The sequence below is a fragment of the Chiloscyllium plagiosum genome, unplaced genomic scaffold (assembly GCF_037043375.1).
Source record: "Chiloscyllium plagiosum isolate Xiang-an unplaced genomic scaffold, Cpla_swu_hap1 HiC_scaffold_31, whole genome shotgun sequence".
Lineage (NCBI taxonomy): Eukaryota > Metazoa > Chordata > Chondrichthyes > Orectolobiformes > Hemiscylliidae > Chiloscyllium > Chiloscyllium plagiosum.
The window spans coordinates 24,636,608-24,662,938 of NW_028270169.1; the positions used below are offsets into that span (position 1 = coordinate 24,636,608).

The 26,331-nt window shown below is 40.3% G+C and overlaps 1 protein-coding gene across 3 annotated transcripts in view; it reads left to right on the forward strand.

Moving 5' to 3' along the window:
- The window catches only part of sez6b (seizure related 6 homolog b), a 973,463-nt gene that overhangs the window by 930,837 nt on the left and 16,295 nt on the right, over positions 1–26,331 (forward strand). The window contains exons 13-16 of one of the 3 annotated variants that reach the window (XM_043718459.2): positions 5,361–5,555; positions 6,250–6,288; positions 13,122–13,239; positions 16,572–20,387. In XM_043718459.2, the coding sequence (XP_043574394.2) occupies positions 5,361–5,555; positions 6,250–6,288; positions 13,122–13,239; positions 16,572–16,737 (518 nt within the window). In that variant the 3' untranslated portion in view covers positions 16,738–20,387. Of the gene's footprint in view, positions 1–5,360; positions 5,556–6,249; positions 6,289–13,121; positions 13,240–16,571; positions 20,388–26,331 lie in introns of those variants that run through there. The other 2 variants (XM_043718460.2, XM_043718461.2) reach the window with 2 other exon arrangements.

A 26,331-nucleotide genomic window follows, 5' to 3' on the forward strand; every position in this document is an offset into this window, starting at 1 on the left:
GCTTCTTCCCTGCTGTTATCAGACTTATGAACGGACCTCAATATATTAGAGTTGATACAAAGAACAAAGAAAATTTACAGCCCAGGAACCGGCCCTTCAGCCCTCAAAGCCTGAACCAATCCAAATCTACTGTCTAAACCTGTCGCCCAATTCCTAAGTATCTGTATCCCTCTGCTCCCCACCTACTCATGCATTTGTCCAGACACATCTTAAATGAATCTACCGTGCCTGCCTCTACCACCTATGCTGGCAACGCATTCCAAATGCCCACCACCCTCTGTGTAAAGTATTTGCTGCGAATATCCCCCTTAAACTTTTCACCTCTCACTTTGAAAGCGTGACCTCTCGTTATTGAATCCTTCACCCTGGGAAAAAGCTTGTCTCTATCCACCCTGTCTACACCCTTCATAATTTTGTAAACCTCAATCAGATCCCCCCTCAATCTCCTTTTTTCTAATGAAAACAAACCTAACCTACTCAACCTTTCTTCAAAGCTAACACCTTCCATACCAGGCAACATCCTCGTAAACCTTCTCTGCACTATCTCCAAAGCGTCCACATCTTTTTGGTAATGTGGCAACAAGAACTGTACACAGTATTCTAAATGCGGCCGATCCAATGTCTTGTACAATCTTAACATGACTTGCCATCTCTTATACTCTTGATCTTTCTCTGTACCTTCACTATAGCTATAACACTACATCTGCATTCTGTTCTATTACCCTTATTTATGTACGTAAGGTATGATTTGTCTGGATAGCACACAAAACAATACTTTTCACTGTATCTCGGTACATGTGACTATAACTAAATCAAATCAGATCAAATCAAAAAGTCTCTACATGTGCTCCAGTGGCATTTTTGCTGCCAAACTAATCACATTGGCTTAAGCTCCCCCCTACTCATATTGAAACTCATCTCTAGCAGATAGGGACTTCTCACTGTAGTCATGTCCTCCTGATTCCAGCCTCCAGGGTAATCTGCTTATGGATGGCTAGCTTGCCAGCCTCTACAAAGCAAGTTGTCAGTCTGGGAGCAGAGATTTGTGAAGAGTCTCAAAAGGGTGACGTGCTGCTCCAGTGGAAGGATCAGGAAACTGACTGGCCGATTTCAAGAAAATATTTTATTTTAGCTAAGAACCTGTGCTGAGCCACAATCTGTGAATATTTGTGCACCCCAATCATCTCTGCCTGTCTCGCTTCTCTCACTTACCTCTGAATGCTGGGTACCAATATCTAACAAGAGTCTGTGCAGCTTACAGAGGGTATAAATGGCACAAGGATAGGTAATGGCTAAGTGGTATTATCACAGACTCTTTACCCAGAGACCTAGGTAATATTCTGGGGGCCTGGGTTCAAATCGTGACAGATGGTAGAATTTGAATACAGTGCAAATCTGGAGTTAAGAGTTTAATGACAACCACCTCCTCCAAGACTTCCGTTTCCCCGGCCCCCAACGCCTCATCCTTACCATGGATATCCAATCCCTCTGCACCTACATCCGCCATGACCAGGGTCTCCAAGCCCTCTGTTTTTCCTCTCCCGACGTCCCCAACAGTACCCTTCCACCGACACTCTAATTCGTTTGGCTGAACTGGTCCTCACCCTTAACAATTTCTCCTTCGAGTCCTCCCTCTTCCTCCAGACCAAAGGGTAGCCATGAGTACACGTATGGGCCCCAGCTATGCCTGTCTCTTTGTTGGCTACGTAGAACAGTCGATCTTCGTAATTACACCGGCACCACTTCCCACCTCTTCCTCCGCTACATTGATGACTGCATTGGCGCCACCTCGTGCTCCCGCGAGGAGGTTGAGCAATTCATCAACTTCACCAACACATTCCACCCTGACCTTAAACTTACCTGGACCATCTCTGACACCTCCCTCCCCTTTCTGGACCTCTCCATCTCCATTAATGACCACCGACTTGACACTGACATTTTTTTACAAACCCACCAACTCCCACAGCTACCTGGATTACACCTCTTCCCACCCTACCTCTTGCAAAAATGCCATCCCGTATTCCCAATTCCTCCGCCTCCGCCGTATCTACTTCCAGGAGGACCAGTTCCACCACAGAACACACCAGATGGCCTCCTTCTTTAGAGACCGCAATTTCCCTTCCCACGTGGTTAAAGATGCCCTCCAACGCATCTCGTCCACATCCCGGACCTCCGCCCTCAGACCCCAGCCCTCCAACCGTAACAAGGACAGAACGCCCCTGGTGATCACCTTCCACCCTACCAACCTTCGCATAAACCAAATCATCCGCCGACATTTCCGCCACCTCCAAAAAGACCGCACCACCAGGGATATATTTCCCTCCCCACCCCTTTCCGCCTTCCGCAAAGACCGTTCCCTCCATGACTACCTGGTCAGGTCCACACCCCCCTACAACCCACCCTCCCATCCTAGCACCTTCCCCTGCCACCACAGGAATTGCAAAACCTGCGCCCACACCTCCTCCCTCACCTCCATTCAAGGCCCTAAAGGAGCCTTCCACATCCATCAAAGTTTTACCTGCACATCCACCAATATCATTTATTGTATCCGTTGCTCCCGATGCGGTCTCCTCTACATCGGGGAGATTGGACGCCTCCTAGCAGAGCGCTTTAGGGAACATCTCCGAGACACCCGCACCAATCAACCACACCGCCCCGTGGCCCAACATTTCAACTCCCCCTCCCACTCTGCCGAGGACATGGAGGTCCTGGGCCTCCTTCCCCGCCGCTCCCTCACCACCAGACGCCTGGAGGAAGAACGCCTCATCTTCCACCTCGGAACACTTCAACCACAGGGCATCAATGTGGACTTCAACAGTTTCCTCATTTCCCCTTCCCCCACCTCACCCTAGTTCCAAACTTCCAGCTCAGCACTGTCCCCATGACTTGTCCTACCTGCCTAGCTTCTTTTCTACCTATCCACTCCACCCTCCTCCCTGACCTATCACCTTCATCCCCTCCCCCACTCACCTATTGTACTCTATGCTACTTTCTCCCCACCCCCATCCTTCTCTAGCTTATCTCTCCACCCTTCAGGCTCTCTGCCTTTATTCCTGATGAAGGGTGTTTGCCCGAAACGTCAATTTTATTGCTCCTCGGACGCTGTCTGAACTGCTGTGCTCTTCCAGCACCACTAATCCAGAACCATGAATCATTGTCAATTATTGGAAAAAAAACTTTGAGTTCATGAATGCCCTTCAAAGAAGAAAACTGCAATCCTTACCCTGATCTGGCCTACATGTGACTCCAGATCCACAGCAATGTGATTGGCTCTTAACTGTCTCCTGGGCAATTAGGGATTGGCAATAAATGCTAGTCCAGCCAATGACTGCCTCATCCCATGAATGAATTTAAAAAAACACAGTGGAGCAATGTTTCCTTTATTAGTAAATGATTAAGAAATGGTGCACCCTTTCACCCTGATAGTTATTTTTACTGAACCTGTTCAGACATGTTATAACACACCTGTGGTGGATAAAGGACTTGAAACCAGGCCTCCTGGCCCAGTGTAGAGACAATACCACTGTTCCACATAACTCTTCCTTCTGCCGTTATATCGCAGCATCCTGGACACATTTAAAGTCAAGTGCCACCCTGTGTAGTTTTCCATCTCTTCAAGCCTCAGAGGTATCTGCTGAATCTTTGAAGGGAAGCAGAATTCCTGGGCCTGCACATTGTTGCCTTACTGTTAAGCAAGTTAACAGGTCTCAGACCACACACTGAATTTCTCACATGAATACCTAGTGCAGAATAACAATGCTTTATTTAAGCAGGAAACTGCAATCAGCATGGTGAAACCTCTTCCAGACACTGTAATTTAAATGAGTTAATTTTATGCAGTGTGCAAACAGAAATTCACTTGATTGGTGCATTATCATAGCACAGAAATAAATGTCTAATACTAAGCTACATCCATATCTAATGGTGCTGATTGGTAAAGCCATAGTTTCTGAAAACAGCCAATGGATACAGCCTTTACTCATTTAAATACATAGTTTGGGTTGAGAACCTTCTTTGGCCATACAGTTTTCAGTTGATTTTGGTTTCTGCATCATACCTGGTCTTTTCAATCATAGAACACAGAAAATCGAATAGTATGGCACAGGAACAGCCTCTTCAGCCCACCATGTCTGTGCCAATAGTGATGCCATTCTAGACTAATCCCATCAGCCAAAACCATTTCTGTTGCCCTCTGTTCCCTGTCTGTTCATGTCGCTATCTAAATGCCTTAAAATGTTGCTATCATATCTGCTTTTACCACTTTTCCTGGCTGCATGTTCCAGGGACCTAGTATCCTTTCTCTGAAAGATTTGCCTTGCACATCTCCTTTAAACTCCCCCCACTTGTAAATCAACACCCCGTGTAATTTGTCATTTCCGCCATGGGGAAAGGACTCCAACTATCCATCGTATCCATGCATCTCGTAATTTTATAAACTTCTATCAGATCGCCCCTCAGCCACTGATGCTCCAGCAAAAACAATCCATGTTTGTCCAACCTCTCCTTGTAGCTAAACAGGCAACATTTCGGTAAATCTCTTTTGCTCCCTTTGCTAAGCTTCCACATCCTTCCTATAGTATGGGGGCTAGAATTGCATGCAATACTCCAAATATGGCCTGATTAAAGTTTTATACAACTGCAATATGAATTGTCAACTTTAATACTCAATGTCCCGACTAGTGAAGGCTAACGCACACTATGCCTTCTTTACCACCTTTTCAACTTGTGTAGCCATTTTCAGGGAGCTATGGAACTGCATCCCAACATCCCTCTGTATATCAATGCTTCAAAGGGTCCAGCCATTTACTGCATACTTTCCTCATTCATTTGACCTCCTTTGTGTCTTGTGTCCAATTCTGATTTTAGACTTTTCATCTTGTCTAGTGTTTCATTCACCCCTCTGTAAACTTTGCCTGCTATCTCCAGAAATACAGTTTGTTCAATTTTTTTTCAAGCAGCTTCTCTAACAGAGGAAGGGGAAGCGTGAAATAGTTTTGTAATTTTCTCAGCTTTAAGCCCTAGAGCAGTTCATTTTTCCGTCATTATGCCAAGCAGTGTTCTTTAAACTGGAAATATGTAAATAACAGAGAAAAGCCTCTAACTTAGCTTGTTAACAGACCATTCTAACAAATGCTTGGAGAATGGTCGAGGTAACTATTTCACTACAAATGGGAATTCCATTATCAAAATAGTCAAGAGGATAATTTATACGCCTTCCTCTTTATTACAAACTGTTAGATTGGTTCTTAAATAATATATTATGACAACTTTTATGGGATTATATTAAGTGAAAGGCACTGAGATCTGTTTTCTTTTATTTTTGCTACAACTGAAAACGTCTTTGATGTTGATCTTTGTAGTGGAGGTGTTTGAGCCTTGTCACAACCCTGGGGTGCCTGACAATGGTTACCAAACCACAAAGAAGAGGTTGTATCAAGCAGGGGAAGCCTTGCGGTTTGCCTGTTATGACGGTTATGAGCTCAAAGGGGAAGCCAACATCAAATGCATTCCAGGACACCCCTCAGAGTGGAGCAACCCACCACCATTCTGCAAAGGTAAATTTTGCAGTCACTGACAAAGAAAAATCTTACCTTCAGGTGAAATTATTTTTGATGGGGTGTTTTGGCGGGATCTATTTTGTCAAAACTGTTAATGTTTTAGTCACTTTGGATGGGTATTTATTCTTATTCTCAGGCTTCGGATGTCATGGGAGTACTCTTAACTAATACTTTAATTCTGCCCTCATTTGTAGGAGTGTTGGCCATAATGATTTCTGATCATTCAGAGTCCAGTTTGCTGCATTTTACTGACCTTGCCAATGGTCCTCAATTTAATGGCCCAAGTGTAACAGGCAGCTTTCAGCCCAGACAGAGAATAGGCAGGACACTGTGTCCCACCACTTGAGAAATGCTTCCTGTTTACTATACCACTGGACCACAAACAAAGCAATTGAGAGTCAAAACCATTGCTGAGAATTTTACTTCTTACAGAAAAATGTAAAATATGCTTAAATAAACTTAAAAAGTTGTAACCCATGTTAATAAAAAAAACAGCTTTGAACTTAGTCATTTCCAATATACCAAATAATCTAGTTACAAGCATGCAAAATTGGAAGTTACAATGCTTAAAATACTTGTAAACATCCCACAGTCTGATGTAGCAAGAATAGAACTTGACTTATTCAATCATTGTAAAACTTTGGTTCTGCTAACACAGCTTAAAATGACATCCATCTGATTTTCATTTCAGTTACTTATGATAAATACTTCAATGAACGTAGACTGGAAGGTAAGATTATATGACTGACCTTTAACTGCCTCCCTACAAGAATGTGCAGAAAGTGCTGTTTTCTTAGTGTCACCCACTGTCCAAGGATGACTTAACTCCTCTGAAGAAGAGTCATAACGGACTTGAAAAGTTTGCTCTGTTTTTCTCTCTCCACAGATCCTCCAGACCTGCTGAGTTTCTCCAATATTCTCAGTTTATTTTATGTTATATTAAATTCATTGGATACTGCTTATAAACAAATATGCCTGAAAAAGGCTTTGGATTCTCTTTTGTATAAATACCTTTTCCATCAGCCAATGTTTTATTTTCGCACCAATATTTGCAAACTTGGATCTCAGATCTTGAGGTTTAGTCTATATAGGAGCAGGCAAACTTCTGTGCAGAAAGTTGAGCTAAATCAAATTTACAGTCTGACATTAGGAGTAACGCACCCTGCTAATAAATTAACTTTTCATTAACACTTTTGATTTTTAAATCTTCAAATTATGCCAGTCTTTCCCCTACATGAATCATACAGGTAACTTGAATGATCAGCCATAATTTAGAAAGTGGAATTAGAAAGCAACACAGGCCCACTGAACATGCCTGAACTTACACTTTTGCAAAAATAAATTGAATGCAAATTTTGAATGATTTTATATTTTGACCTGCGATTTCTAGTCCAGTCTTCACAGTATTGTTTCTGTCCATACGTATCCCTCATTCCATAACTACAGATTTTGAAAGAGACAAAGTGCACCAGACCAGAGAGAAAAAAGAGAAATAGTAAGAAGAAGTGAGTCATAGTTGGAAATGAAAGTACTGGTCATAGAGGCTCTTTAGGAAATTTGTGAAGCATCAGAATATCAACTGTGCATTAATGATGTAAATAGAGTCATACAGTCATAGAGATGTACAGCATAGAAACAGACCCTTCGGTCCAACCCGTCCGTGCCGACCAGATATCCCCACCCAATCTAGTCCCACTTGCCAGCACCAAGCTCATATCCCTCCAAACCCTTCCTATTCATATACCCATCCAGATGCCTTTTAAATGTTGCAATTGTACTAGCCTCCACCACTTCCTCTGGCAGCTCATTCCATACACGTACCACCCTCTGTGTGGAAAGGTTGCCCCTTAGGTCCCTTTTATATCTTTCCCCTCTCACCCTAAACCTATGCCCTCTAGTTCTGGACTCCCCCACCCCAGGGAAAAGACTTTGTCTATTTATCCTATCCATGCCCCTCATGATTTTATAAACCTCTATAAGGGCACCCCTCAGCCTCCGATTCTCCAGGGAAAACAGGCGCAGCCTATTCAGCATCTCTCTATGGCTCAAATCCTCCAACCCTGGCAACATCCTTGTAACTCTTTTCTGAACCCTTTCAAGTTCACAACATTTTTCCAATAGGAAGGAGACCAGAATTGCACGCAATATTCCAACAGTGGCCTAACAATGTCCTGAACAGCCACAACATGACCTCCCAACTCATGTGCTCAATACTCTGACCAATAAAGGAAAACATACCAAATGCCTTCCTCACTATCCTATCTACCTGCGACTCCACTTTCAAGGAGCTATGAAACTGCACTCCAAGGTCTCTTTGTTCAGCAACACTCCCGAGGACCTTAGCAGTAAGTGTATAAGTCCTGCTAAGATTTGCTTTCCCAAAATGCAGCAACTCACATTTATCTAAATTAAACTCCATCTGCCACTTCTCAGCCCATTGGCTCACCTGATCAAGATCCTGTTGTAATCTGAGGTAACCTTCTTCGCTGTCCACTGCACCTCCAATTTTGGTGTCATCTGCAAACTTACTAACTATACCTCTTATGCTCACATCAAAATCATTTATGTAAATGATGAAAAGTAGTGGACCCAGCGCTGATCCTTGTGGCACTCCACTGGTCACAGGCCTCCAGTCTGAAAAACAACGCTCCACCACCACCCTATGTCTTTTACCTTTGAGACAGTTCTGTATCCTTGGCTACCATAAACTGATTGTGATAAACTTTTGACTGATAATGTTAAGAAAGGTCTTTTCCCCAGAGAAGGGGAGTCTGAAACTAGAGCGCATAGTTTAAGGTGAGAAGGGAAAGATTTACAAGGGATCTAAGCGGCAACTATTTCTTTCAGAGGGTGGTGCATGTATGGAATGAACTGCCAGAGGAAGTGGTGGGGGCAGGTACAATTACAATTTTAAAAGGCATCTGAATGGGTATATGAATAGGGAGGGTTAAAAGGGATATGGACCAAATGTTGACAAATAGCACCAGATTAATTTACGATATCTGGTCGGTGTGGATGAGTTGGACCAAAGGATCTATTTCTGTGCTGTATACCTCAAAGACTCTAATTCATAACTCCAACACAAAACTTCGCCCATTGGGAATTTGTTGGAATCTGACCCCACAAGCATTCACCACTAAAAGTAAACATAGGAAGCACAGGCCTACAAATTTCATGCAGATGAAGGTAGCCCTTGGAAAATAGGTTCATTAAATGACTCCTTACTTAATGCCCCAGTTAAGAAGATGGTACACCAGATTTAGGAGAGCCGTTTCTAATAGTATTTCAATCACAGTGCAGTAGATTAATTATGCTACATCAGCAAACAAGCACATTAAATCAAAATGGGCTATAGATTATCTAACCCGGCATGCTCCTTTTATTGCAGTAGGAGCTCTAGGGAATATCTGATTGCCAGTAATACACTGTAGTGTCGGCATTTTATGGTTTATATAAACTACAGCTGATTTTCTAATGGATCTGTGCCAAAAGTGTTTTTTTGTAGCAAGTATTGCTGCATGTAGTTCATAAGATCAACAAATTATTGAAGCTATTCACAAAGTGTCAAGTGTTGGAGGCACTGACTTGACTTTCTTGAGTGATGAGATGTGCTTTAAGGTCTTAATGGAGATAAATGGAAGGTGCTCCATCTTGGAATAGGAAATCGAAAACCAGCACAGAATGAAAAATCTAATTTAAGTAAGCCTAAGGATTGTGGAACTGAGGGAAGCCAGGTCTGAGGAGAATACATCACCAGGAGCCTTCCATTATAAGCACACAAATTACAATTCAAGGAGGAAACGACTCTCCCAAACTAACTAAACAAAATAAAAGAACATAAACTTTCATCAGGTCTTATTCTTTTGGACAGACAGCTTTTCCGTGCTTTAATTCAATTAATTATGATGGAGCGAAAGGTGCTGTAGGAATACACTAGGAATGGAGCTCAAACCTAACAAACCCCACCGCCCGATAGTATCATTCTCACCAAAGTAAAGGTTCAAAATCAGGCCTTCATGTATTGGAGGGGATTCTAGTTAAAGCAGTGGTTATGATAACAGTATTTGGAGCTCCCAGTTATGAGGAAAGCATATCATTTGTTTTCGTCAGGAAAAGGGAATACAGATGAGGAATTGTGGCCAAGACATTTAAATGCTGAGAATTATTGATGATACAGATTATAAGAGAGACACTTCTGAAGACAATACAGAGAAGAGCCATTAATCAGAGAAGGAGGAACTTGCATTTTCACAGCAACTTTGTCATCCTCCGAATGTTCCAAAAACAAAATACAGCCCATGAATTACTTTTTCTGATTTGAAATGCAGTTATGGTTATACAGAAATGCAGCAGCCATTGTCTGTACAGCGAGGTACTAAAAAAAGTAATAAGATAAATGACCAGTAAATTTACTTGGTGGGTTTGACTGAAAGATTAATGTTACAGTTTAGGGGAACTCTCCTGTTTTTCTGTGAATAATGCCATACAAATCTTACATCCATCTGAGCAACTCCCTAGGTATGTCCCCAGCAACATAGTACCCCTTGTTATGTTAGTGGGTAAATATGGACTACAAATTTTCAACTTTCATCATATGAGTTTAATATTTGTGACATTCATAGATTAAAAATTGTTTTTAAAAATAACAGCAGCAGTCAACTGAACACAGACAGAACTAGCCTAGGAAACCACCAAGCAAGAAGCAGTATGAGCTGAAATTATCAAAGAATATTGAAACTCAGGACTGTAGTTCACATTTGATTTACGTCTTTATGGATAAGTTTCACATATTAGGGTGGAAAGACTTAGGAGCAAATTATCAAGCTTGGTAAAACAAAGAAGCCAAACATGGTAATACACCAATTAATTGTATTTCCAGTAGTTTCTTTGAAAGAATGAAATGCATTTATCACCATAGACCTGAAAACTCTCTCCCTCCCTGTTTTTTTTTCAGCTTCACAAAAGACAATACTCAGTGATAAAAGGAAATGGGAATAACTATTCCAATAATCCATTCACCAAGAACTCAAACGTATCCATAAAGCCTACCACAGCTGAGCATCAATTAAAAAGCCATAGTTTAACCTAAACTTCAAGAACTCTGTGGACTTTTTAAACTGCATATTCTTTTACCTTGCTATCTATACCAGGCACTCATTCCTTTTCAAACTTTACACATATATTAGTGTGTATTTAATGTCACATTTTATTACCTTTTCACGATTATTATGTAATCAAATTCCACTTCCTTTCATTCAAGAAAGCCTTATCATTGGCTCTTTAATTTTAAACTAGTGGACTACATTATAATTGTAGTGCGACGTGGCCGTGTGCTAAAAAGAAACAAAATCTTTGCAGCGGCCAAACAAGGGGGCAAAAAGGTGGCATCTGGTTCTCCTCTCCTAGTCACCTGTTGGTAGCATTCCCTCAGGATAAGTGTTCATGTTCTGGAGAATAATCCCCTCAACTTCTGACTGAAAAGCAAGATTTTGACCAAGCGCAGGGTTGGACACCAGAGTCAAAAGTCTGAATTATGAGAAAAGTCAGGAGAATGTTATGTCTTTCAACCTGGTGAGGTGATCTCAGAGACATAGAAGACGGTGAAAGGAATGAAAAATGTAAATACAGAATGCTATAGGCAATTACAAAAGTAGGCCAGAATGTAAGCTGGGGAAGAAGAGGGCACATTCTTCTGGAAGGGTTAGTGTTGAAAATGGGAGGTATGGATTGGATCAATTGCCATGGTTTACAGTGCAGAATGAGGTGCCCTTTTGCAGAACTGCCCTGTAGGTTGGATTACTGACATCATTTAAACATTGCGTTCCAATGCCACAAATGTCCAGACTCAGGAGCTGAATTTTTCATTTTAAAGCTTTTTCAAAAAATTAAACATTAGCATTTTAAGCAATTTTATGCACTCCTCAAATGCTCCTCAAAGAGGGGAAAGAGATGGTGATTTTAAAAAATAGTGAGGATAAAAGGAAGATACATAATCAGTAGTGTGAAACATCTTCAACCCTAATCTGAAGGCAAGTTACCAGTTGCTAATCGCTGAAAACTTGGATACATGCATTCAGCAGTAAGACCCCTCCCTGCGGCTTCTGAACCCTGCTATTGGGATCAAATAGAGGTCAAAAACCTGTACTCAGTGAGAAACAGAAACTCATTGTGATTTTCCCTGGGGTTGGCCATTTAAAGATCCGCAGCCTATAATGGTGAATGGATAAGGGAGATGGCACATCAAAATCCTCTCTCTCTAACTATTAAAGTTCAAATTGAAATGAGCATTCATAGTCAAGCTACCACTTGGGGAGGGGGGATTGGTGGGGAGAATATGGTGGATTCCAGGGTATTGAATAAACTTAAGGAGGATATAGACAGATTTTTAATTAGTAACAGTTTGAAAGGTTACGTGGAGTGGACAGGAAAGCTGAGTTAAGGCTGAGTATTAAATGGCAGAGCAGGCTTAAGGGGCTGAATTGACAACTCTTGCTCTAATTCTTATGTTCTGAGGAATTGGTGCATAGGTCCCCAACACCATTTGTAGCTCGTTTGTGTCTGATCACAGCTCCAATGGGGCCTAAAAATCCAACCTCATGTTTTGGATACCCTGCTTATGGAAGAGTATGAAGGCAATGGAGAGGAGACAGAAGACATTCACTGAAATGGTACTTGGTTTTACTTGTAACGGGATATTTGAAAAATTGAGGTTATTTTCTCAGAACAGAGGTTACCAGGAGAATTAATGGAGGTGTTCAGAATGATGAGGTCATCATCAAAATAAATCAGAGCAAGTATTTCCGCTGATAGGTGAATGAGTAAGTGAACAACAAGAATTTAAGTTCACCACCAAATGAGCTAAATTGAGACATTTAGAGAATTCATTTCCTGCAGATGACAGTTAAGATCTGTAGCATCTCGACAAGAACAGTCCAAACAGCAAAATCCATAATAGCTATTACAAAGGCAGTGGATGCATGAAGTGTCTGCCATTGGTACCACTCTTGCCTATGAGACAAGTTCCAGTTTGAGTTCTATGCAATGGCTTCAACATGGGAATTCAAGCTGCTCCTATGTGCAGTACTAAAAACGTGCCGCACTGTCAGAGATGCCTTCTTTTGGATGAGATATTAAACCAAAGCTTGAGTCTGCCTGTGCAGGTGGATGTAAAGGATTCCATTACACTATTTTGAAGACCTGGAGACTTACTCCTGGTGTCCTTGCCAACATTTCTCACTCAATCAATCTTAGAGAAAAAAAAATATCTGATCATTACCCCACTGCTGTATATGAGAGTTTATTATGCCAATTATCATCAATGTTTCCCACTTCACATCCGTGATTACATATTGAAAATCATTTCATTTGCTACCCTGTGTTTTGGGATATCCAGTAATCATAAGTTCAAGATTTTCTTTGCTGTTTGAAAAGAAAATCAAATGAAGAAATGTACTTGGAGAAGAGCTGTTATTGAATGTGTACTTTACAATGTGTAAATGGTATGGATGTCAAATAGAAGACACCTGCTATTTCATGTGTATAAGATGCCTGCTTCTCTTGCAGTGGCCAAACCTGCAAACTCTCTGAGCCGGATGCAAGGAAGTCATATTGCCATTGCAGTGTTCATCCCAGTGATCATTGTAGCTCTCCTCATCGCTGCGATCTATTTCTACTTTACAAAGTGAGTAGTTGCACAAAATGTAAAATTAACAGCAACAGCTGAACTTAATAATGCACCTTATTTAACATCCAGAGCAGACTGATAATAATTTTTTTATGAAAGCAAGGATAGAAAATGAAGGATATTAACAAGTAGCCTTACTGAAAGAATGTTTAAAGCATCATTGAAGGTGATTTCTGATGTTGCATTTTTCTTATTGCAAAATTAATTAATTATTTTCATGTTGTGACAATATATGTTATGAATAGACAGGCAAATTGCATTATTTAGAAATTAGATAAATATCTCTTAATTTCATCAAGGATTTAATGAGCTACATTCTTCTCATTATTAATACTGGGCTGTCTTCATCTAAAATATGATGAATTGCCTGTTAGGTCTTATTTCAATTGAATAACTACCTGCCCTTAGTGAAAAACACCTTCTTCTTGATTGTGACACCAGTAGTTCAATAAACAACATTCATGTGTCACTCTGTAAGGAGTGCACATCACGGACGCCAGGCATGATTACTAATCTGGATACAAAGTCCATTTAAAATTAGAAGCCATTTCCAAGAAGCACATGCAGCAAAACTTTTGTTCACAATCAGCTGCGTTTTTGAATTTGCTTGTGTTTGAAAATTTGAACAATAGGGGAAGAAAAATAAATATAGGAACACACAAAAATAGGAGCCCCTTGAGCCTGCTCTGCCAATCAATATGATCATGACTGAATTGTTTGTGTTTAAAATTCCACAATCCCGTCTACCTCCAAAAATGTTAAATTCCTCTGCCTACCAAGAGCCTACCTCCAGATTAAAAACGTTCAATGACAGCTTCCTCTACCTTCTGGGACAGAGAGTATCAAAGTCACATAATCCTCTGAGAGGAGCATTTCTTTTCATCTCAAACCTTAAAGAGTGACCCCTCATTTTAAAACAGTGACCCCTAGTTCTGGTTTCACCCACAAGAGGACCCAATATTTCCTTTATACTTCGACCAAGTCACCCCTCCCTCTTCTAGATTCAGTGGTAACAAGTCCAGCCTGTCCATCCTTTCCTCAGAAGATAACCCACTTATTCAACATATCAATCTAGTAAACCACATCTGAACACCTCCAGTGCATTTACCTCCTTCCTTAAATAAGAAGGCCAAAACTGTTAACAGCGTTCAAGATGTGATCTCACCATGCTGGATATAAATTTTTCTATTTATTAATGGGACGTGACCATCACTGGTTGGACCAGTGTTTAGTGCCTATTCCTCATTTCCCTTGAGATGGTGAAGTTGAGTTAAGCCATAAAATCCCAATTTTGTATTTAATTCCACTCAGAATAAAGAATAGCATCCCATTAACCTCCTTCGTTATGTGTTGTACTTGCGTTCTAACTTTTTGTGACTCATGTACTGGAACATATAGATCCCTCTTCATCTCAGAATTCTTCAGTCATTTGCCATTCTTCTCACCAAAATGAACAACAAAGGGTTTTCCCATATTATACTCCCTCTGCCAGATTTTTGCTCGCTCACTCAATCTATCTATATCTGTCCGCAAATGTTTTATGTCTTTTTCATGTTGTGCATTCCTACCTATCTTTGGTTCATAATTATTATGTCTCCATTTTCCTCTCCAAATTCATGTACAGCTCACTTCCTGCTGAGAACAAAGCATAAATAGACATGAGGACTGTCTAGGGTGATTCTCTCTTGTGAACAAGCCCTGAGGTTTTGTGCCAATCCACCTGGATATCAGAAACTCATGGCAGAGAACTGTAGGTGGGAGCTCCCATTCTGTTACCACCATTCAACCTTAGGTAGCTAGGCTTGAAAATTATCAAATGTTATCAGAACAATTGGAAATCACTTTGTGAACAGAAACATCATTAGTAGTTTTGATTTGAATAGTTTTAGGTTACACTTATTCAAATAAGTTTTTCAATTTTTCAAGAACACATTGGGAAAACTTCATTACTAAAGTACTTTAACACTTAAAATTGAAAGTTGCCATTTTAATCAATCAGGTCTTTGCTTTCTATGTTTCTCACTGTGCCAGGGTATATTAGATTGCTTAAGTATAGTGAATGCAAGAAAATTGAGTGGGAAAGGGAAGGTTAAAAGTGCATGCTCAGTTGGGATTTTCTGTTCAATGAATTATCTAGCTGGAATCTCAGTTAGAAAGTCTATCTCTATAAAATATCAATATTTGATATAGTTGTCATTTGGTCGGAACATTGTCAAACTCTTGCTCAGTCTCCTAATTAATTTGCAACAACTTCTTATCAGCCGGTTTGCGACAGCTAAGTATTTAATTTTAAAAATATACCTCCCATTGTAACTTTATTTGGAACCCTCATTCAAATCCTCCCAACTCTAGCAGCAATTAACAATCGGAAATGGGAAATGTAGCTTATTTTCTCCAAATGAATGAAGAAGCATTAAAGCTTCACTTCTGATCAATAAATTCAACACAAACTGGTTATTAAACCTGGAACATTTTCTGCTTTATATGACTCCGATACTTGTGTTTTATCTACAGCATAGTTTATGAGCTAAATTTAATAAACTGGCAAGTTCAGGTAGCACTGAATGCTCCATAAGTGCTTATTGTTTCTGACTAACCTCGTCTCATCTCCTGTTAAAACACTCATTTGTGCTTTTGGTGCCTGCAGATATGACTAATGCAATGGTCTCCTGGCCCACCTACCATTCTGTGTAAATGTTTACTCATCCAAAACTCTGCTGCTTATGTCTTGAGCTGCACCATGTCCTATTTATTAATCTCTTCTGTGCTCACTGTCCTACATTGTCTCTGTCTAACAATGTCTCACTTTTGAAATTCTCATTACTTTTTAAATCCTTCCATGTCCTTGCCCCTTTCTCTCTTTGTAATCCACTCAAATCCTAACCCAGTCCAGAGAAAGGGACTGTACAATGCTGTCACAATTTCCTCTAGATGCTTGCTTGGTTTTAATTGTTCCACCATTGGTGACCATGCTTTCAGCTGCCTAAGATCTGGAATACCCTGTCTAAATCCCTCCACGTTTCTTTCTCTCTCTCTCCTCCTTTACAACACTCCTTAAAACCTACCTCTTCAAACAAACATTTGGCCACCTGTCCTAACCAATCCTTTTCTGGTTCAGTGTCAAATGGTGTTTGACATTCCTGTGAAGAGGCTGGCGTGCTTTACAACATTAAAGGTGATATATTAATGGAAGTTGTTGTTGTAGTGAGCAGGTCCATTGATGCTCAGCTTCTGTGAGAAGTGAGTGTCTGCAGCCACTGCCTAGTGCACAGTGTTCTATCTCCATGAAGAGTTTTGACAAAGCTCTTTTACTTCACTTCTCTTCCCAGGTTCCAGGGAAAGTCCACATTAAGGCTGCCACTGGCTGGCCCTCATCCCTACAACCACATCACCGTGGAATCAGCATTCGACAATCCCATATATGAGACAGGAGTAAGTAATGAGCCCCTCCAGCTGAGGGATTTGGATCCTGAAAATGCGCCTGTCCTTACCTGAACAGCTTCCATCACATCACAGTTGTCCTCTTACAAGCTGCTTGCCATAGGCATGAAACCTGTTGAAGCCATCCGTCAGTCATCTCACAAAGTCCTTGCATTATATATTTAAAAACCATTACCATTCGTATTTATTTTCAATATAGCTTTTGTTCCAGATTCATTGTGAGCTTTTGGTGTGTCAGTTATATTTTGGTTTTTGTTTCTGTTAGAAAACTGCAAAACTTCTGATAAAATTTCGCATGGTTATGTTTCTATTCTCGGTGATCTATGCTTTAGAATCTATTACATTTTATGTAAGCATTACTTTGGTGCAGTCTCTCTGGGTATCAGGATACTGAGGGGATTTCACTGTATTACTGAATGTGCAGTAAAGGAAGTCAGGTGATTCAAAATCAAATCGCTGTCAATGAAAATCGACAGTGAACTAGAAATCTGATATTTATTGAGTGACCTTAGCAGCATTCTGAGATAGTTCTCCCTGTGATTTCCAGCTTTCTTAATCTCCTGTTAATGTCGCTGCCTCACAGACACAGTTGATGTTTCTGGCCAGCGAACCTGTATTATGAGTAAATAGTGAATAGAATGCATTCAGAATTACTGGAATTTGTTTTGTCCTTTTCAAGAAGAGTGCAGATGAAGTTTCCAACACGTTCAAATTTCTGGAGCATCAGCAATTTACCTGAGAGTTGATGAATAGTTTACAGGTTCTTAAAAATAACTTGCTCTTCAGACAGAGCTAACCTGACTAAATTCAGTTTTACAGAAGACCTTAATGAGGTCATCAAACACTGACATCCCAGTTGAAAGGTTTTTAAAACACCAGTCCTTGATTACCTATACAATGCTTTAGACTTACCTCATCATCTTCCTTTGTCTTTCTTACCATGGTCTTTTACTGTATGTCCCCTTGACCTCAATTTAAAAGCCATTTGATGCTGAATCTCAATTTTTAAACGCATTAAAACATTTATACAGTACAGCCTGTGAATCAGGGTTGAAACATGATGTAAATTATTTAGTGCAATGAGTGATTGAGTTTAGAAGTGTTCATGTTTGGGCTCTATTTTCTTCTGTTCACTAATAAAGCAAGCAGCACCTTCTCATGCTTGTGCCTACTCTTTGTTACACAGTCAAATGTATCAGTCTGAGGTGGAACTCTACTGAGCTTACCGATTAAACAGAGAGCGGATGGTTTTCATTCTTAATATGAAAAGCTCAATGCTGAGATATTATATTGAAACTTTTCCACTGAAAAGGCTAACACAACCATTTGCTGTTATTTCTTGATGTGGAATTTTTTGAGTTACCAGCCTTCTCATGCATCCACTTGATGGGTGGGCTTTTCTTCCTCTCACAGATTGTTGTCTAACACTGAACAAAATAATAAGCTGGGAATGACAATATTTCTCCCATCCCCACTCCATGTCAGAAACCTTTAAAAGTAAAGCAAAAGGGCATGTAGATGGGGGCAGCTTAATTAAAACTAAACCAACCCCAGTCTCCGAGTCCTGGCATTTTTACATAAAAGTTAGCTGCACTAACATCAGATGCTTTTGTTTCACTTCTGCTCTCCATTTCAACTTTAACAGAGCCCAGCAAGATCAAAACAGACAAATGAAGCTCTCTGCCACCTTGTTGCCTAAGTCCCACCTGATGTAGTTTTCAATTTAGCCACCAGTTTTATGACTCAGAACAGGGTGGAACCTGATGAATCTGGGGCAGACAGTGGCTTGGTGGTAATGTTGATAGAAAATCTAGACTCCAAGCTAATGCTCCAGAGGGCAAGGGTTCAAATCCCACCCAACCTAAATTTAAACTCAATTAGTTAAGTCTAGAATTGAAAGATAATCTCATTGATGGTGACCGTGAAACTGTTAAACTGTTGTTGCAAAAACCCCATCTGGTTCACTCATACTCTTGAATGAAAGGAAATCTAATACATTACCACCAATCTGGCCTTCATGTGACTCCAGACCTGGAGCAATGCCATTGACTCTTCATTACTCCTTGAATTGGCCAAGCAAGCCACTTAGTTCAAAGGCAGAATGGGATGGGCAGCAAGTGCAGACCTTGTCAGCAATTCCTCTGTCCATGAAAGAATTCTAAAAAAGTGAGGTCCTATGAAATGTGGGAACTAGGCAGCCTAATCAGCAGTCCCTCAAGGAACAGATGGAAGTCATTTGAAAATTGCTTTCCAGGAACTCATTGAATGCATCCACTCGTCCCATAAAAATCATCTAAGATCATCCATAACATGCCTCCCCTACCCTATCATTCCTCCTCTTTATGAACAGCTGCTTCCCACCCTTATTTGAATGCTGTTGGTAATGTTCAACTTGAAGTTAGCGGAATTCCTGTGCACCTACAATTGGTGAGCTGCCCATTAGAATTGACTGCACGCCCCATCACTATCATTGAGCAGGGAAAAGAAGACACCCTGGCAACTCCCTATCTGATCTGCAACCCAATAGAAATGCAGCCTCCACATCTCTAATGTATTTTAAAAGCACTCTCTGCGTAGAGATGTTTTACTGCTTCAGACGTAATGGAAATTCTAGCATATTCAAATTAAACAGATCAAAATTACAATACCATAAAATGTTGTTAAACACTTGTTTGCCACCATTGTCCAGAATAATTTCATTCCATTGATCTTCACCTGTTTAAAACCTGACCAAACCAAACAGAAAAGTATGTCAACAGATCCAAGGTAAACATTATCTTATCACGTCCAGTGAAGAGAAGTGACACAAAAAATTGAGCAGGGAGCATTGGTCTACAGTCAGAGAGTACACACTCATTTTTTAGCCTATTCACAGATGCTGTTGCATCGTTAGTGCAGAGAAGAAAGTTAAATGCCAGGGGCAAATTTTTCCAAGATGCCCCTTCACTGAATTTAGTTGACAACCAGCGAAGTATTCCTGATTTTACAATAAGCCAGCGTATGAGATCCAGATTAATTTCACGGAAAATTATGACCTCATTCTTTCTGTGGAGTCAGTAAACGAAGTGATGATTTATCGAGAAACCCATCATCTGCCCTGATTCAAAATATTAAAGTAATGACAAACATTCAGATTCCAGTCAAAAATGAAATTAAAATTATTTGAAATTTTAGATTTGTACAAATAGATCTAGTATGGTATTTTTATTCTGAAAATAGAATTGCACGTGATCAAACTGTATGGAACAGAATGGTATTTTTGCTGTATTTGGAATTTATTTTCTCGTTGTGAAAGTGATTATTATTGCAAGATGGTAATTTAATTTCAAATCAGGTTAACTGACAAATTAAGCTTTAAGACAGAAACAATAATGATCAAAACATATGCAAAGCCTTGCCATATAGTGAATTAGCTCTAGTTATGGATTTGGCATTATTTTGTTTGTGAACTGAATCTGTATATTTAGTTCTATAGCTTTATTTGCAATCACAGTTGGAATACTAAAAATTGACCCCCCCAAAAAAAAATTTAACGCTAGTCAAATTGAAGGATTGTATTGAATGCACAAAGATTTACTCCCAATTTACTTGTTATTTATTATAAGAAAAGTGCTCCAAACTGAATTATGCAATTGCTAAATCAATATGGTCTCTAGTAACTGTGAATGAAAACTAATTCATTATTAAAGTGTGTGGCATCTGTTCATTTTGTTTGCTGTTGTTTCTTGTTCTTCAATCATTTTGCAACTTCCTTTATGGAATACCTGGGGCTGGATTGTTGAAATATTACTGGCACCAAATCCTGTGGCAGAGAACAAGCAGTCCAGTCGGAGATACAGTTAACAGCTCCCTGTTCCCCATAATTAACTAATAGAGTGAAATTTGAGCCAATTACATTTATGTGTTTGGCTTCTCATGAGCTTCCCTTTTACATTGACTGATGACCATTTAAAGATAGTGAACATCTCTGTGACCTGAAATATAATCAGTTGTTCAGGTCTTCATCTTACTTGGCCAAAAGTTTTAGCTTATCAGCGGAGCAAGAGTTGTCAAAAGGATTGGCATGAACCCCACTGCTACAGTGGCTTTGAATCCTAATTGGAAAAGAATTTGGCTTCAGAGGCCACTTGTTGCTCAAGCCAAGACAAATTGTATTGGTTTCAGACAAAAGAAAAGGCTCCGATCTTGACCAGCTCAGATATTTGTTAAAGCTAACATTTCAGCCTTTAGATTTGGCTGTCCCTTTACCTATCTAACCCTGGCACAGTCATAGCCCTTGATGTATGTCACTTCTGTTTAATTGTAATGCTGATCAGGCCTGACTGAAGATTGCAAAAATGTCTCTATTTAGTCTGAAAAAGAAAACCAACTTGTCAGCACCAGAAAATGTTAGCAGGCATGGAATCTTACCTATTACGGTCCTTTCATTGTACAACAATCATGACGCTTTGCTGTCATAGCAAATGGACAGCTTTCCTGGGACTCTGAGGAGTTCAACAACAGAAAGAAATCCAGCCTTTTTAAACTATGCAAAGAATTTATCAATTGTTTAACTGATAAATCAAATGGCCTGTTCCCTGTATTGTGAGCAATTAGTTTTGGAGTGCTTCAGTAAGGAACCAGGCCAAACACAATGGGTCAATAGCCTTTTTCTGTGTTGCTAACCTTCTGTGGTTCTAACCAACTTGAATACAGCATTATAAACAACATTATATAAACAGCAATTTACAGTATTATAAACTTGATAGTTTGAAGATCTAATGTGGTATTATTTATATCACCTTCTCTGCACCAGAAGGGGGAAAAACAATAATCGTTGGAAATGACCAGTACTAGACCAATTGGTTTTGTGTACCATAAAGTGGTACTCCAATTTGGACTAGAGGCAATCATTACTAAGTCATAGAGTAATAGAGTTGTACAGCACAGAAACAGAATCTCTGGTCTAATTCATTCATGCCGGCCAGATATTTTAAATTAATCTAGTCCCATTTGCCAGCATTTGGTCCATATCCCTCTGAACCCTTTCTAGTCATATTCCCATCCAGATCTCTTTTAAATGTTGTTATTATACCAGCCTCCACCACTTCCTCTGGCAGCTTATTCCATACATGCGCCATTCACTGTGTGAAAATTTGCCCCTAAGGTCCCTTTTATATGTTTCCCCTCTCACCTGAATCCTACACCCTCGAGTTTTGGACTAACCTATCCTGGGAAAAAGACCATGGCTATTCACCCTATCAATGTCCCTCATGATTTTACACTTTTCGATAAGGTCACCCCGCAGTCTCCAACACTCCAGGGAAAATAGCCTCAGCCTAACCAACCTCTCTCTATAGTCGTTCTGGTTTTCCCTTCTGGAGAAACGTGAAAGAATTTTATCACTAGGCCTCTATCACTCTGTGTTCCACAGGGAAGGATGTGAGAGAGTCTTGGGCTGGAACATTCCAGGAGGATCAAGTCCTCAAGGACAGGACCATATGTACATCTGATCTCCTGCTTGCTAGCTGCCTGTCTGTGGCTTGCCATTACAGCACATGACCAATTATTTAACTTGTTGGAAATGTTCATCATCTAATTAGAGGAACTGATGCCTGACTGGAACAACATTTGAGTTATCGGGAGAGGCTGAATAGGCTGTGTCTGTTTTCCCTTGAGTGTCAGAGGCTGAGGGATAATCTTATAGAGGTTTATAAAATCATGAGGGGCATGAATAGGATAAATAGACCAGGTATTTTCTCTGGGGTGGAGGAGTCCAGACTAGAGGACATAGGTTGAGTGTGAGAGGGGAAAGATTTAAAGGGACCTAAGGGGCAACATTTTCATGCAGAGGGTGGTGCGTGTATGGAATGAGCTGCCAGAGGAGGCGGTGGAGAGTGGTAAAATTACAGCATTTAAAAAGCATCTGGATGGGTATATGAATAGGAAGGGTTTAGAGAGATATGGGCCAAATGCTGGCAATTGGGACTAGATTATGTTAGGATATCTGGTTGGCATGGATGTGTTGGACCAAAGCGTCCGTTTCCGTGCTGCCCATCTCTATGACTATGACTCTAACTGGGGGCTGCTCAGGCAAAAATACAAGAATGAGGTTGCCTCCAAATGGAAGGATTCTCAGATATCTTCTGCAAATTTGAGAATAAGGAGGATTATTCTATGGGAAGGTCACCTTTCCACTGGACTGGTAATGGCTCCTTCATTGGAGTATGGTGTGTGGCTCAGCGAGTTTTCTGGCCTACCTCCAGGAGGCTGCTAGCTAAGGAGCTGCCAGGTTTCACAACCATTAAGAGACCATTCTGACAGTGGGGAGCTGTTCTCCTTTGGAGTGTGGCATCTGAATGAGTCTTCATTGGCTTCCTGCCTCTGTGGCACCAGTTGCTGCCTTTGTTCCCAGATCCCAGAAAACTTGTGCCAGATTCAGAGCAACTTCTGTGAACGTTCCCAGTGTTCAACTATCTGAACGTCCTCTGCAATCCAGAGGGATTAAATGGTAAAACAAAGTTGGAAATGAATATACTGGTCATTCTGGACCCCTATTTGGAGGTATGCAAGCCCAGTCAGAAGGGGTCTTGGAACTGAGTAGTAGTGTCCATACCTCTGGGCCAGGAGATCCAAGTTCAAGTTCCACCAGAGTTATACCATAAAAATCCAAACAGATTGATTGAAAATAACTGCAAGACCAGTTGAGCCACTTTAGCCTATTTGCCAGGTTTATTGTTTTTACATTCTAGGAGAGCTGAGAAAGTTGACTCTCACAATGCAGGGATACATATCCGCTCAATGCTGCAACATAAGAAGGCAGGCAATTGTGAATAATGCAATCAATCTCAGATTAATAAAATACCATCCACTGAACAATGGACTCAATTACTCAGTGAGAACAATGCTAGTAGTTCGGTTGCCATATGCCTGAAAATGAGAGATAAATTCATTTGCATTTTTGGCTTGTGCACTCAAACAACCTTTCTTGTCACATGGAAGTAGCATGGTTCAGGAAGGGAATAGAGTGGCTACTCCAGTTTCAGGAAAAAGCATCAATGAGAAGCTAGTTACTGTGGAACATTTGCATTATCCTCATTCTGGGAAATAAAGTGGAGGTGAAAAGGTCGCATTGAGAACAATTTAAATGTTTACCCAAGACTTCTCTTTCAGCACCCATGTGCTGTTTGATATGCTGCTCAGACACTGAATTCATACTTGGACCAACATGGCACATAATTCCCATCTTAAGCAAGATCACCTTCCCTGGCGCTTTAATGGTGCCATCATTTCCTGGGTCCAACATCAACATGTAGTTTTGGGTCAGACTTCATTGAGAAGAAGATTAACTGGTGTAACCCTATCAAGATCATTGCAATATGCGCAAGTTTAAAAGTGAATATTCTCCAAAAATTGGTTCAAAAGGTGACCTCTCAAAAGTCCCTCTAGCATTGATCGGTCTCAAATCAGCAACATGATGGCACCTGCCGCATGTAGGTCATTAGGAATCCTGATGTAACTAACTGGGAATCCTGATGTAGCTAACTACATTGCTCCTTAGTAAGTCAATAATTAACACCAGCATTGAGGCACATGATCTAAACACACATAATCGCACCTGAAATTAAATGCATTTAGCCTATTTGTGTATTTGCTGGTAAAATGATAAGATCAAAAAGAGTGCCTTGATGTTTTTGATCGTCAAGTACTTTGTTTTCTTTGTTCCTGGATGCTGAAAGATGTGCATTAAATAGATATGTTCCATTGCTTAGATTACATTGACCTATATCGCTTGAGCATAATGCATTTTCTAAAAATTGCTGCATTAACTCAAACGGTATCATTGTCGACACACCTATAAATAGTCAGCATTCTATTGAACAACATGATCTGCATACAAATGCTCACTTCCATTCCAATGACCTCCACCAGCAAGATGGAATGAAGCAGAAATATCTCACGAATACCATCCATCTCCAAGTCCCCCCCAAGTCGCCCAATATTCTGATGGACATATATTGCTGTTTCTTTATCGACAGTGGGTCAATATCATATAATTGTAACCATACCATTGTGGGAGCATCATTACTATGGAGAAAAAGGGTCATTCAATAAGAATGTTGATCTCCACTTTAACAGGTTGATAAGATATGGCCAATAAATATGACTGTGCCACAATTGTCCAAGTTCTGAGCACAATTTTTTTCATTGTCATGCTAATACTTATTTAGTTGCATATGTGATACTGTTCAGTAGATTTCATTTCCAATCATTTTCAAATTCCTCCATGGCCTGGCCCTTCCCTATCTCTAATTTCCTTTAGCCCTACAAGTTCTGAAATATCTTTACTCATCTAATTCCAACCCCTACAGCATTCCTGAATTCAATTACACCCGCACTGCTACCTTCACCCTAAGATCTAGAATTCCTGCTAAAACACTCCATTTAACACATGCGGCTTTAATCAAGATTTTGGTCATCTGCCCTAATATCTCCCTGTGTAGCTCAGTGTCATATTTTATTTTCTAATGCCCCTGTGAAGGGCTTTGGGATGTTCTATTCCAGTAAAAATCCTAAAGCTTCTTTATAAATGCAAATTGTTGTTTGTGTTTTGTAAGTCAAGTTTGTGCCTACTTTTATTCTGGGTTTAATGATCAAGATCCACAGTTTTCACTGACTGAATACACCAAGTGCCATCTTTATGTTTTTTAATTTTAGTCTTTTTTTTCTAATCAGTCTGTTCATAGGTAGTATTACAAGCATCTGGAGCTGTTGGGATTTGAACCTGGGCCTCTTGGTGCAGGGATAGGGTCATTACCACTGTGCCACAAGAGGGCTCCTCATGCCATTTTGATTAGTTTGAATTCAGGATTTCTAATTGTACATTGTGAATCCCATTCCCCATTTTTCCCATGCATATAACAGGGCTTTGGTTTGCCTATTTTCACCAACCAGGGCCTGGAGTAATTCCTGACTGTTAAATTCTGTGCTACTGACACCAGATTCTTGAATATTTATCAACATTTTGTGGATTCCCATTTTATGACTCTATAATAACTCAGAAAGCCTGACTGGAAAGGAATATCATTTAAAAAAGAGCCACTACTCATGGTGTACATGGGCTAGTCACAGATTGGTACAGATGGTTCATCCCTGGGTCTGCTTTATTTCTATTTCTTTTATATCCAGAAGTGTTCTTACTGAATGGCATTCCCACCACCAAATCACCATGAGTTTTCTTTTGTCCTTGACTATTAATTACCATCAGTAAATCACCCATGTAGCCGATTAGAAATTTACATGCAAATCCCATTATAGCAATGCAAACCATCAAAGTGATGGAGGGGGAAGGAGAGCGGGAAGGGATTAAATTCTGGGTCTGCTTTTTTGATGTATTTCTAATCATATTGTTCAGAGATTTTATTATACAACTCTAAATTTGAGGTGGGATTTGAGCCCAGGCCTCCATAACCCAGAGGTGGGATACTACCACTGTGCCACAGTGGCTCTCCTGATACTGCTTTATATGTTTTTAGACATTTTGAAGCAGCCTCTTCAGAGCAGTTATTACACACCTCTGGAACAGGTAGAACTTGAACTTGGGTCACCTAGTCCAGATGTACGGATGACTATGCCACAAAAGCCATCTGACTTGCTTTATACTTTTTA